At 41.1% G+C, this 13,313-nt stretch overlaps 1 protein-coding gene across 1 annotated transcript; it reads right to left on the reverse strand.

Moving 5' to 3' along the window:
- Positions 1-4,279: 4,279 nt before the first annotated feature.
- Positions 4,280-12,834, reverse strand: pcolceb (procollagen C-endopeptidase enhancer b). Its single transcript, XM_086166482.1, has 9 exons — positions 12,714-12,834; positions 10,127-10,235; positions 9,245-9,503; positions 8,026-8,150; positions 7,469-7,605; positions 6,814-7,367; positions 6,654-6,734; positions 6,393-6,563; positions 4,280-5,047 (listed from the first exon to the last, which is right to left on the reverse strand). The coding sequence occupies exons 1-9, from the start codon at positions 12,788-12,790 to the stop codon at positions 4,917-4,919; spliced, it is 1,644 nt and encodes a 547-aa protein (XP_086022608.1). The 5' UTR covers positions 12,791-12,834; the 3' UTR covers positions 4,280-4,916.
- Positions 12,835-13,313: the final 479 nt, after the last annotated feature.

The raw sequence follows: 13,313 nt of genomic DNA on the forward strand, positions 1-13,313 counted from the left end.
CAAATATTGGACAAACGTGTTCCTCAAGTGAATCGGTCATTGAATAAAAATAATAATTCATAGCGTCGCTGTGATTCGTATTGATCCAAGACGCTCACATTTCTAAACACCAGCACCTAAACGTGTTCCGGTGGCCTGTCTAAGCATGTGTACACATCTAAACTTGTACTTCCTGCTCACAAACTCAACAATGTCGGGCTTGGTTATGTGGTTTTTCCGTGGAAGTGTGTACTAAATTACTTGTTAACCGCCTTTACTTATCAATAGAGCGGCTTGTTACACCTGGGTAGGTCAGCGACGGCCCACGTGACATTTGTTGGAAATTAGAAAAAAAATCTTATTAGTAGCTGTTGGCGTGTTTTATTTAAAATATCATATCAGCATTCTTTACATAGACAAACTGCAGATGTAAAAAAACGTTGTTATCTCTTACCTTTACTTATAAATGAAGTCCATGCGCCGCTCCTTCTGAAGCATCGATAACTTGCTTGTAGAAGTCTTACATTTCTTTCTTCAGTTTTAAAAGTCTCTTTGTCTCAATGGAAATCGCTGCCAATGTCGTCCTTGATCGGTCCTGTTCCGACCCCTGTATGTTTTGAGTCTTTTCGGTGCATCTTTGTCGCCTCAGGAGCAATTTGAATGAGATCCTTCTGGGCCAAAAAGTTGAGAAGCTGCTGAGGAGATTTACATTTATCCCTCAGCTGGGTGGCTGCACTTGACTTGCTAACTGTTCACTGTAGCTTGCTATTGCTAATTCTATTATTCTGTAGCCGAGTAGTAAGAAAGATCCCCGGGATCAGCGGTGCCCCCTACCATGAGGCACTGTCACTGCGTGCCTCACTTAATGTCTCTTCGCACGCGTTTTATGATAACGAGAAACACGAGAAACACGTACCAGTTGTTGTCGAAAAACATTAGACACATCGGCTAAACTATGGAAATTTAGTTCACATATCAAAAGTGTTTTTTTAATAGTGACATACACAGAGACAGCAATACGGTCTCAGTGCATAGCATGCTAGCACGGCTAGCAGAATCACTGCGTAATCCATAGTGTGCTCAGCTGGTTGCCGCGTCACCGCACGTCTCTTCTTCATATTTGAACGGTAAATGTGAATTTTTTTTTAGCAATTTTGAAAGAAAATAATTAGAAATGGTGAAGCTAAGTTAAAAATAACTTTATAGTACTAATCACTGAATAAATATAACCAATTAATTTATTTTTGTCTTTGCGTGATGACAAGTGAGGCCCGGCCTCCCCTGCCTCTGCTGACTGCACATCACTGCTTCATGTATATACATAAACTGCATAAATAACAGCATTTATTTTGAAGCTTTATTTTGAAGGCTCCTTGTTTTCTGCTATTTATGTTTGCATGTATGAATGTAGCGACTGATAGTCCTCAGAAACAGTCGCATGTGCTAAGAGTATGATCAATTTGGATCATTTCAGAGGTTTTAATAACATGTGGACCACAAAGTGGGCTTTTCCAACAGGGGACGACGACGGGGGGCGCGATACGTTCACGGAGGAAATTGGACGCCTGAACAAACCGGGACTGAAATGAGAGCAACTGGCAGGTGGAAAAAAGTGGGACTTTTAAAACGGATGCAAGATAAAGCGAGTGAATTTAACCTATAAGGGAAATGGGTTTTATTTCACTGCATTATATGTCAGAATATGTTGTGAAAATCAGTTTCCTGTACAACTGGGGAGCCAAACTCTGACTACATGCAAAACGTCGAAAAAAGTCACGCGACCAAACGATCACCTGCAAAGGTAATCGATACTCAGAACGCCGAATGATGAGTTTTCAAGGCAATTTGAAGACTTGGGGGTGAAATGCACCTGTTTTTTTTTTTTTTTTTCTCCCTTTATAAAACGAACCCACCTGGAAGTCATTTATTTGCGGGTCGATACGATATCGGCGGATCGCCTTAAATCGGTATCATTAATAGAGTTTTAATCTCTCAAAAGATATTGGCTCTTTTTGGATAAACCTACTTCTGTGAACATAGATTCTCCGTGATGAAGTTCAACAAATCCAGTTTCAGATCCTTCATATCCTTTGCAAAGCCACCAACAAGCCCAAGATTTCACATGATTAACAAAAACAAAAAACAAAAAAAACTGAAGAACAGTAAATGAATAAGAAAAAAAAAATGCTTCAAAAAATGGTATAATAATATAAACTTGCTTTACTGTTTTTTTTTGGGATATGTTGAAGTGAAAGTCAGCTTTATTGTCAATTTCTCCAGATGTACTAGACATGAAATTAACAAAATAAAATAATTATAGAGTAATTTAGAATAATAATTAAAGACCACTGTTATGTTAAACAGTAAACAAACCAGGACGTATGAATAAATGACATTTTCAGTCATCTTTTAATTGCTTCACCAAACTACAGGACTGTCTCAGAAAATTAGAATATTGTGATTAAGTTCTTTATCTTCTGTAATGCAGTTAAAAAACAAAAAATACTCTTTCATGATATTCCAATATTTTGAGATAAGATTTTTGAGTTTTCTTAAGATGTAAACCATAATCAGCGATACTAAAACTAATTAAAGGCTTGTAATATTTCAGTTGATTTGTAATGAATCCAGAATGTATGACATTTTTGTTTTTGTAATTGCATTACAGAAGATATCCACAATATTTTCTGTTTCCTCATTGTTCACTGTTCCAAAGTTGTTATCCAGCAGGTGAAACCTATGAATTATTTCAACTTGCGATTTCCTCATTTCTTTCAGTTCCCCTCGTGTTGTCAAGCAGGTCACAAAATGACGAAAAGGAGAACGCTGTTGAGCTGCCAGACACCAGATGTTACCGGTAATTCAATCAGAATGATCAAACCTTCCAAAAGGGATGACTGTGCAAACAGCAGTGGTTTGATTTACACTGGATTGTATTGCTTTTGGATGGATCTTAAAAGGTCTGTGAGCAGAGAATAACAGCAACAGCCTCTTCTTCATCTCCTCGTTTCGGCTTTTCCCTTCAGGGGTCGCCGCGGCGAATCAACCTTCTCCATCTAACCCTATTCTCTGTATCCTCCTCTGTCACACCAACTAACTTCATATCCTCTCTCAGTTCGTCCATAAATCTTCTCCCTGGTCTTCCTCTCGACCTCCTGCATCCGTCTACCAATATATTCACTGTCCCTCCTCTGTACATGACCCAACCATCTCAGTCTGGCTTCTTCACTGACCTTCTCTCCAAAACATCTAACATGTGCTGTTCCTCTGATAGACTCATTCCTGATCCTATCCATCCTGGTCACTCCCAAAGAGAACCTTAGCATCTTCATCTCTGCGACCTCTCGCTCTGCCTCCTGTGTTTTCATCATTGGAACAATTTCTGGTCCATACAGCATCGCTGGTCTCACCACTGTCTTGTACACCTTTCCTCTGATTCTGGCCGATAGTCTTCTTTCTCTTCGTACCCCTGACACTTTCCTCCACCCATTCCAACCTGCTTGGACCCGTCTCTTCACCTCTTTTCCACACTCTCCGCTGCTCTGGACTGTTGACCCCAAGTACCTGAAATCCTCCAACTTCTTGATCTCCACTCCCTGCAGCCTCACCGTTCCACCCGAGTTCCTCTCATTCACACACATATATTCTGTCTTGCTGCGACTAGCTTTCATTCCTCTCCTTTCCAGAGCATACCTCCACCTCTCTAGATTTTCCTCTACTTGTTGTCTGCTCTCACTACAGATCACAAATGTCATCCGCAAACATCATGGTCCATGGGAATTCCTGTCTAACCTCATCTGTCAGCCTGTCCATCACCACAGCAAACAAGAAGGGACTCCCTGATGGAGTCCCACCTCCACCTTGAACTTCTCTGTTACCCCTTACAGCACACCTCACCACTGTCTCACAGCGAGCATACATGTCCTGCACCAGTCTAACATACTTCTCTGCCACTCCAGATTTCCTCTCAAAAAATCCAGAAATCACAGTCTCGCGTGCCAACTGTTTGGTTTGCTCTTTATGTTTTGACAGTTGCAACTTTAATTCCGACACCAGATCACGAAAGGAAAATGGCTGAGACGCTGACGGGGTGATATTAGATGTAGTTTTTGTATTTGCATGTTCGGAAAACTGCCATATATCATCTACCTTGCAGGTCACTTGTTTTGTTGATAGTTGTGTTTTATAAAAAACACTTTACCTGAGCAGGTTGATTCTTAAAGATATCAAATAGGGTAGATTTTGTGCCAAACCCGCAGTTCAAACTCCAGATCCTGCAAAGGAAAGAAAAACTGAAACAAAACAGAAGTGCGGTGGATTAGTTCAAATGGTAACAAAATTCATTGCAAACACAAAATAATGCAGTTTGGAATTAAAACAGCAAACATTGAGCTTTTAATGAAGTTACATCCTTGCAGTTACAGCAAGGAGCCACCGCAGGGCGACGCACCGACATAAACATAATCCTGCAAAGAGAGCAAGGACAGCTATCAGGAATTGAAACATGTGTTACGACTCTCATCAGACTCTTTATTTTCCATGTGTGTATTTTAATAAGTGACAAAATAAAGATAGCAATCCGGAAACACGTGCTTGTCTTTCATATTTCACCTGCATTTTAATGTTCTGCTGTGAGGGGGGGGGTTAAAAAAAAATGAGATGGGAGACGCTAAAATCCCCTTACATCGCCAGAATCCCTTTTTTTTATTGATGTGCATTTTGTCACAGAAATATTAGAATTATGTACAAAATACAAAATATCATAATTTTTGTATGTTTTTGATTTTTTTTCCCGGAAACACAATAATTTTCCTATGGTATCATGTAAATAATAATACATGTAGATGTTATAATATTTTCACTCTTTGCACGTTGTACGCAAAGATGTTCTCTGACAGACAGAGCGAGAGCTCCGATTGGCCGACACGGCAGTGATGTCAGCACGGCTTGCTGGCGAGGCCGGCCAGCGCTTTGGCGTGGATGGGCTTGTAGAGGAGCGTGAAGCTGGTGGGGGTCAGGAGGCCGTTGCCCTGCGCGTCAATGTTTCCCATCAGCACGTAGTTCAATCCTGCAGGAAAGCACATTTGAAGAAAATTCAGAAAAACAATGTGTTGATTTTTTTCTGTGTTTTTGCAGGAGGTCTGGAGGAAGATTATCAATCGCTGATTCACACATGCTTCAGTGTTTGGACTGCTAACTTAAGCGATCGCTTGTTAGTCATAAAAAGAAATTAAAAAAAACTCACTCGAATTAGAAAATATCTGGGACAAAAAAAGGGGGACTTTTAATCTGGCTAAAATGATCAAAATGATCGTTTTAATCTATACCTTGATCATGACGGAGCCAAAGATGAGCTGGAGTAAGTTACAATACGGCAGGAAGAGTCTAGCTATAACAGATGATGCACTATTACATATGTATTACGCATTCCTTAAATAAAGGAAATAAGTGCATTTCTTTCATTGAATATTCCTTCTTCAAGTAACTCGCCAATCAGCAAAAAACACCTGGGTTAACTTTTTAAAATGACTGACCTTATTATGATCACAAACAAATATGCAGTGGAATCATTTGATGCTTTCAACTCCTTATTATTATTATTGTTATTATTATTGGGATGATGATGGATATTATTATTATTATTATTGTTATTATTGTTGTTATTATTATTATTATTGGGATGATGTTGGATATTATTATTATTATCATTATTATTGTTATTATTATTATTGTTGTTGGGATGGTGGATATTTTCATTATCATCATTATTGTTATTATTGTTATTATTATTATTATTATTATTGGGATGATGATGGATAATATTATGATTATTTTCATTATTTTATCATCATTATTATTATTATTGTTGTTATTATTTTTATTATTATTATTATTATTATTATTATTGGGATGATGATGGATGTTATTATTATTATTATCGGGATGTTGATGGATGTTATTATTATTATCATCAAGATTATTATTTTGATGATGATGGATATTATTATTATTGTTATTATTGTTATTATTTTTATTATTATCATTATTGTTGTTATTATTTTAATTATTATTATTATTATTATTATTGGGATGATGATGGATGTTATTATTATTACTATTATCGGGATGATGATGGATATTATTATTATTATTATTATCATTATTATTACCTTTAAGATGATGGATATTATTATTATCATTATTATATCATATGGTATATTATAATTTCTGCAGTATCTTTTGAATATCAGCTTAAACGAAACATATGTCAGATGCACGTTACTCAAAAAAGCATCCATCATGAAGACCGGCAACCTATTCTGAGCCCTAAAACCATGAATATTATTCAACTATCAATATCATTCATTATTCCTAATGGAATTCAAAAGGAATATCTCAAGTATAAACGGTACCTTTGGAGAGTCCGGGGCACCTCTTGCAGGTGGAGGTCAGTTTGACCGACGTCACGGGTCCCGATTTGGAGACGTTCAGCCGTCCCGCCTTGTAGGCCTTGATCAGGATCACCTCGACCACGGCCGAGCCCCTCGGGCCCGGGGACACGGCGGCGACCTTCCCGGTGACGACTGGGAGGGACGGATCGAGAAAACACGTCAGGAAACAAAGACGTTACGTAAACGGCGTGTTTCTGACGAGAAGAACCCAGAGCGTCTCACCGAAGTCGTGGGGGCAAAAGCTGGATTGAAGAGTTCCTGTCCTCTTACAGGCTTGTGTACACAGCGGGTTCAGCGGTAATGCTGGAGGAAACACACACACACACACACACACATTAGCGCTTGGTGTTCCACACAGGTGATCTTCTCATTTTGGGCTCACGTTTCTTGCTCAGGCCGGGCTTCTTGGTGACGGTCTTGGGTTTCCCCGTCGGCTTGGCTCCGGTTCTGGCTCCGCCGCGGGGGGTCGGCTTCACCGCTTTCATTTTGGGCTTCGGGGTGGGTTTCGTCTTTATCGCGGGTTTACGCGTCGGCTTCGCCTTGGCGCCCGGTTTCACCGCCGGTTTGACGACCTTGGGTTTGGGCGTTGGCTTCAACCCGGGTTTGGGCTTTTTCACCGGGGTTTTGGTCGTGGGCTTGGCGGGTTTGGGTTTACGCGGCGGGGGTTTGAGCGGGATCTTCACCAGCGGCTTCTTGGTGGGCTTCGGGGTCAGCTTGGGCAACGTTTTGGGGGGCGGTTTGGTCGGTTTGCTCGGCCTCACGCCCGCTCTCTTCGGCATGGAGGTGGTCTGGGGTCCGTAGATGAAGTCCCCGCCGGCTGTGGGTGCTCGAGACCCACGAGGTATGCTTCTGTAATGGGCCATGAAGCCGTCGGAGGTGATGCTGAGGTCAGAGACGAACTGGACCAGGAGCTCGTTGCCATTGGTCACCACCATTCTGCGTGAGGGATGACGTTTAAACCTTTTCCCCCCTAGAAATCACCCGACTTTTTTTAAAAGTGGCCGAAAAAGCGAAGGCAGAATCGACAACCCTCTCACCCCGGAGATCTGTCGCCGCAGAATTTTCCGATCCTCCTCGAGTTGTCCTTCTCGCCGCCGTTGAACAGCGCCACGTAGTCGTAACGGCAGTACGAGTCAGGCTCCAGGTCCAGCTTCTCGAACTTCACCTCGATCACCTGAGGAAGCGGCGGCACACACACACACACACACACATTTCAGCCTGCAATGTCGGAGTGCTGCAGGTGGCAGAGGAGGAGAAACCTGGAATACAGAGGAGCATTTACTCCCTCTCTCTCACTCCCTCTTTCCTTATGTTCAATCTCTTGGCACACATGGACACGCCTTCGGACCTTCAATGAAGCCTTTCATACGGTTAAGTTCTTAAATGTAGTGTTTTCTAGCACTCCAACCATTTCCCCTCCTCCCTACTACATCTGCGAAAACGGTCGCGCTCCTTTCTTAAAAGCGCAACGGGATTAAAATCGTGCTTTTGACTTTCAAAGAATCGACATCTTGCAGCATCTTGCAAAAGTGATTTTGAAAATGGTTATTTTTAAAACAATAAACTCAAACGGTTTTGCTTGAGAGTGACTCACGTTGCCGGGCTCCACGGAGATGTACCAGGAACAGCTGATGCCCGCTGGGTAATTGGAGTTTGGCCAGTTTGGCGTTTTGACGGAACCCTGCGATTTGGTCAGCCGTCCGCCGCAGAACTGATTCTCTGCAGGGAGGAAAGAGAAAAATAAGGGGCGGGGACTCCGATTTTTTTTTTTTTTTTTTTTTTTTTTTTTTTAAAAAGGGAGTTTATTTCTTGGAAACACAGCTGCTTGATGATGTTGCAAGATTTGGTTGCAAAAAAAAAAAAAAAAACATATTTAATATCCAGAGCTGGTCGGCTGTCTCATCTCTCAGCACAGAGAAAGCAAAAAAAAAAATTTTTACAGCTTCCTCCAGGTTTTCCCACAATCCAAATACATGCAGGCGTTCATTGGAGAACCTCAATTGCAGCGAGTTTCTCTATAATATGTAAATGAAAGCGTGAATGTTGAATGTCTCTATATCAGACCTGGTCCTTTTAAAGCCAGCCAAACTATTTTCTTTGAATATTTTAATGAGTATTTTCAATCAATATTGAATTTAGAAACTCCTCATTTTTTCGTTTTGTTTAATTTTGCATGGGTGATTACTTACAAAATAATGTTTGTGATCATTGATGATTTTAAAGTTGCATTAAATGCCAAAAAATGAAAATATTTTAATTGCAATTTTCATTTTGGTTAACTTACATGATCCCTAATTGGCCCGCGGATAAAAATAATGATACATGATAAAAAGAATAAATGTTACATATCTCTCTATAACATGTGAATGAACAAGTGTATGTTTTATGTGTCTATATAACATAAAAACACGTGAACAAAAACGTGATTGCCTCAATATGATATCTGCATTAAAGAGTGAATGGTTGGATGCCTGCGTATAACATAAAAATGAGAGAGTGAATTTTTTTATATTTCTATATGATACATGAATAAAAGGGTGAATGGCTGTACGCCTTTATGGTCTGTATTAAAACACTTTATAGCCTTGACTTTGACACTTTATAGTTTTATTTGTGTTTCTTATTTCCCCTCCTTTTTTTTTTTTTTTACTGTTTATACAATTTCCTACTATAATTTTTAATTGTTGTGTTTTACTTAAAACTGGCACAACAATTTCCTTTGGGATAAATAAAGTTGTTCTTCTTCTTATTCTTATCGAATGAACCCAAAGGAGTGAAAAAGTAATGTCTGTAAACGCACGGCGTGACGGCACCTTCTACGTGAGGCTTCCCTGCGCTGAAGGAAGCCAGGAAGCCCCGTCCCCCCGTCGCATCGTCCGATATCATCTCCAGCATCATGGTGTTGGAGGTGGTGATCAGCGCTCCGGGTCGGAAGGTGCCGCAGAAGCGGCCCAGCTTCTGCACCAGCCTGGAGTGGCCGTTGTAGACGTCCAGGTAGTCGTAGCGACACGTGGGGTCGGCCTCCATGTCGAAGAGGCGGAACGACAGCATGACCACGTGGCCCACCGGGACCTGGGGGAGGAAAAGACCGAAACGACAGTATTTTCGGGAAAAACTTCGGGATGCTGGAGAAATGTCCGCCTTCCTTTAAACAACAATGGAATTGGACGTCGCGCTGTTTCGACCGCCTCCTTAAAAATACCGTCCGATACAGAAATTGGGCGGAAATCGCCCGGTTACCCGAGATAATCCGAAGGGTTGCCATGCCGACAGCCGTCGGGGGGAAATACTCTATTCATAGATGACTGTTTTTTTCAGGGCCTTTGGTCTCCATGTAGAGTTTTTTTTATTATAATCCCTTTGTTGTTGGTCTAAAAGCATGAAATGGCTTCTGTTTAAAAAGCAAAAAAATAAACAGTCCTTTTCTGAAAAAAATCACACGGAAATCCAAGTCATTTCAATTATCGCGATCGAGATGTAAAAAAAAAAAAAAAAAATGTAAATGTAAATCGAGATTTACATTTGAACTGATTTAATGGGAAAGTCCAAATTTAGACATTGCAGCGTAACAGAAAAAAAAAAAAAAAAATTAAAAAAAAAAAAAAAAAAAAGAAAAGAAAAAAAACATGCATTCGCGTTTCAAAAAATACTCCCAGGCCAGAGCCGGTCGTAGTCGGGACTTGAAAATGACTCACGGTGATGTACCAGATGCATTTACTGTTGGGTTTGTAGTGACTGGGGAAGCCCTCGCTGGCCACGATGCCGGAGTCGGTCACCAGATGACCTCCGCAGTGGAACACGGGCCTGGAAGGGGGAGCAGAGGCATCCAGGTGCAGGAAAATGCATTACTAGAGTATGTTAGGAGGACTCAGACACACACACACACACACATACACATACACACACGTTGACGCCGCAAACCACAGTTGCACAGTCTGTCTCTGTTCTCCCCCTCGTTTTTTTTTTTTTCTTCACAAATCAAGCAAAGGAAGATATACATACACACACACTCACACACATACACACACTGCGCCACATGAAGGTCGTCAGCAGCGACGCCTTCGATGGCCGGTTCAAACGTGCCGCTTGCAGACACACACTCACACACACTCAGATTAAAAGGTCGGCAAGATCCTTGACTTTTAATTTCGCAGCACTTACCAAGCCCGGCTAGGCTAATTAAGATGAAGCCTGAGGTTGGTTTGTTTGCTCTTTTAAGCCAAAAGATGCACACTTTCTTTAAGATTTGTATGTGTGTGTGTGTGTGTGTGTGTGTGTTTCTGGCAGGTTCTCCAAGGATTGGGGGAAAAAAAGTGTTTGCGTGCGTTTTATTTTTGTTTTTCGTCTTGCTGGCAGTGCCGTGTTTGTCTGCAGCGGATGCTGTAACACTTGGCCAAAACATTCCCGGCGGCGGCCGAGTCCCTCCCCGCTGACCCTCGGCGCTGAACTGCCCACAGGCATTTCTGTGCGCACACACACACACACACACACACACACTCACACACTCACACACTGTATAAAAGAGTGGATGCAGCCTCTGATAAGTGCTGCCAATGCCAAAGCGCCTCCTAGCATGCGCTTAAGGACTCAACTTTACCAGTTGAGATCTATGAGAAAACATTTTAGCATATAAATATATATTTACTGATTATATTCATGCACATATTTTATTTTCGCTTACACACCCAGTATCCACTTTTTTGCCTTTCGCTCATGAGGCAACTGAACGGCTCGCAAGTAATGGATTTATCCATATCCTTTCATAAATGAGTATATAGGTGGGTATTATTTATACATATGTTTACATATATATACACACACACAGGGCCGATGCTGCCGATTGCATCTCCATGGCAACCCTTCCACAGCAGAGCATCATCTCCCGAAACGGTGACTCGCCATCGTTAATTTGTAAAAACCTGGATTCACGCAAAACTCTTCTACTTCGCTGTCGTGCCAGAAAACCGAATCATGGAAAATATCAAATCTATTAATGTCAATGAAATCTAAAATCTAAATTACATTTAGGTTAGACTTATACCAAAAATCAGCAGATTCATCCTCAACTGCGACGGAAAATAAAAATTAAATAGTACGTTGTTAATGTTGAAATAGTGTGAAGAGCAGAGGGGTACTGGTGATAGTGTATCCATTATTATCATTATTATTATTATTATTATTATTATTATTATTATTATTATTATTTCTGAGTGATCCGCAGTGTGTTGCTCTGTCCTTTCCTTGGTCTGCATCATTTTTCTGCAGAATCAAGACTTTTGTAAAGGCTTAAAAAAGCTAAATATTCATTACATACTCAAATGTATTAAGTACAATTTCACATCAGTCACCCTGGATTTGTGGAAAACACTGCGAGATTTACAAAACAAACTGGTATTTAATGATAAACCATTACAAAACAAAGATAAGATAAGCTTATTTAAACCAGGAAATATGATTTAAATGGATGAAAAGTGATGCTTGACACTCAACTGACTGAAAACATCTTCCTACAGGTAAACTGGAATTTCTTATTACACAAAAACAATAATTTTTTTAAGGGATGCTTAAGTCAGGAAGTGAACATAATTAACCATTAAGCTAGTTTTTTCACCCATTGAAGTGAAAAATTATTGTATTTTGGCTACCTTTTAAATAATAATCCCTTACTATTGTCAACCATGAGATGTGTAAAAATTCCAAACGGAAAAATAAATGAATAAATAAAAAAAAAAAATACAAAGCAATGTCGAACAACAGGTTATACCTTGGGAGAAAAAAAAAAAAAATGGCGTGATATAGAAACTTAAGTTGCTTGTGGTGCAGGAACTAAATTGTGCGCTTTTCAGAAACAAACCATCATCTTCCATGTGAAAGCTTTCATTAAATGCATTGTAATTTTAAGACATGCTGTCACACAGGTTCCTGCTTAGGTCAGTAAATAAAGGGTGACGGGGAGGTGATACATCATGTCAGCCTAAAAAGTCTACCAAGCAGCCAAAGCACCTCATCGTTCAGTGCGTCTTGCTTGTTTGGCGTCGCCGCCCGTGTGTTTAGATGAAACCGAGCGCGTCGGCCCTGAGACCGCAAGCCCTCAATTTGAAAAAATCGCAAAAGACACAGATTCCAGTCCAGGCCGGCGTGGCTTCAGAGAGCAGGGGGGGTTGCCACATGTGCACGTTGAACGTGGAAGATACTACAAGATGCACGAGGGAGATTTTTTTTTTTTTTTTTTTTTTTAAGGAACACACACTCCTCCACACACACACACACACACACACTTACCTGGTGAAGTTGGTCTGACTCTGGGCCTCCGTCCATCCCAGGATGAGGACGGCGAGGAGACAGGCAGTCCACTCCATCCTGCCGTCCACGGTGTGGGGAGAGACAGGAGAGAGGAGGAAGGAGGGAGAAGAAGGGGTTGGAGGCGTGGAGAGAGAGAGAGGGAGAAACGTAAGAGGAAGAGGAGGGGAAGCGACGGGTGAGAAGAAAGAAAAGCGGACCAACTGAGAGGCCTGCTTGTCATCGGGCCGCGGCCAAAAGTAACCCAAACACAGGTGAGAGTACAGTCAAATTACAGAGTGTGTGGTTGGACACGTACAGTGGAGGAGTGTATGGGAAATGTGTGTTTCCTGTGTGCCGACGGACAGAGCGCCACTGTTGCACGTGTGTGTCGAGAGACCGCTCGACGGCGGCGCCGACAAAAAAAAAAAAAAAAAAAAAGCAGGCTTTTCTGCAACATCGGGGAGGGAGATGTTTGGAAACTTGAGATCTGCAATGAGAAGGTCATCAGACCCAGATATTACCAAAATATCCAGGCACCTACAGAAAAAAAATCAATGTCATCCGTTAGTTTAATTCAACATAAGTTTTGGAAGATTAAAA

The sequence above is a fragment of the Fistularia commersonii genome, chromosome 19 (assembly GCF_037954325.1).
Source record: "Fistularia commersonii isolate RoL2024-O1a breed Wild chromosome 19, RoL_Fcom_v1.0, whole genome shotgun sequence".
Lineage (NCBI taxonomy): Eukaryota > Metazoa > Chordata > Actinopteri > Syngnathiformes > Fistulariidae > Fistularia > Fistularia commersonii.

Bases quoted from the DNA above. Each gene is read 5' to 3' on its own strand.
- pcolceb (XM_086166482.1), bottom strand. From the start codon at position 12,790: ATGGAGTGGACTGCCTGTCTCCTCGCCGTCCTCATCCTGGGATGGACG. The intron at 7,606-8,025 runs GTGAGTCACTCT...CCGCTTCCTCAG, and splicing joins TCTCCGTGGAGCCCGGCAAC to GTGATCGAGGTGAAGTTCGA. The intron at 7,368-7,468 runs GTGAGAGGGTTG...TCCCTCACGCAG, and splicing joins TGCGGCGACAGATCTCCGGG to AATGGTGGTGACCAATGGCA.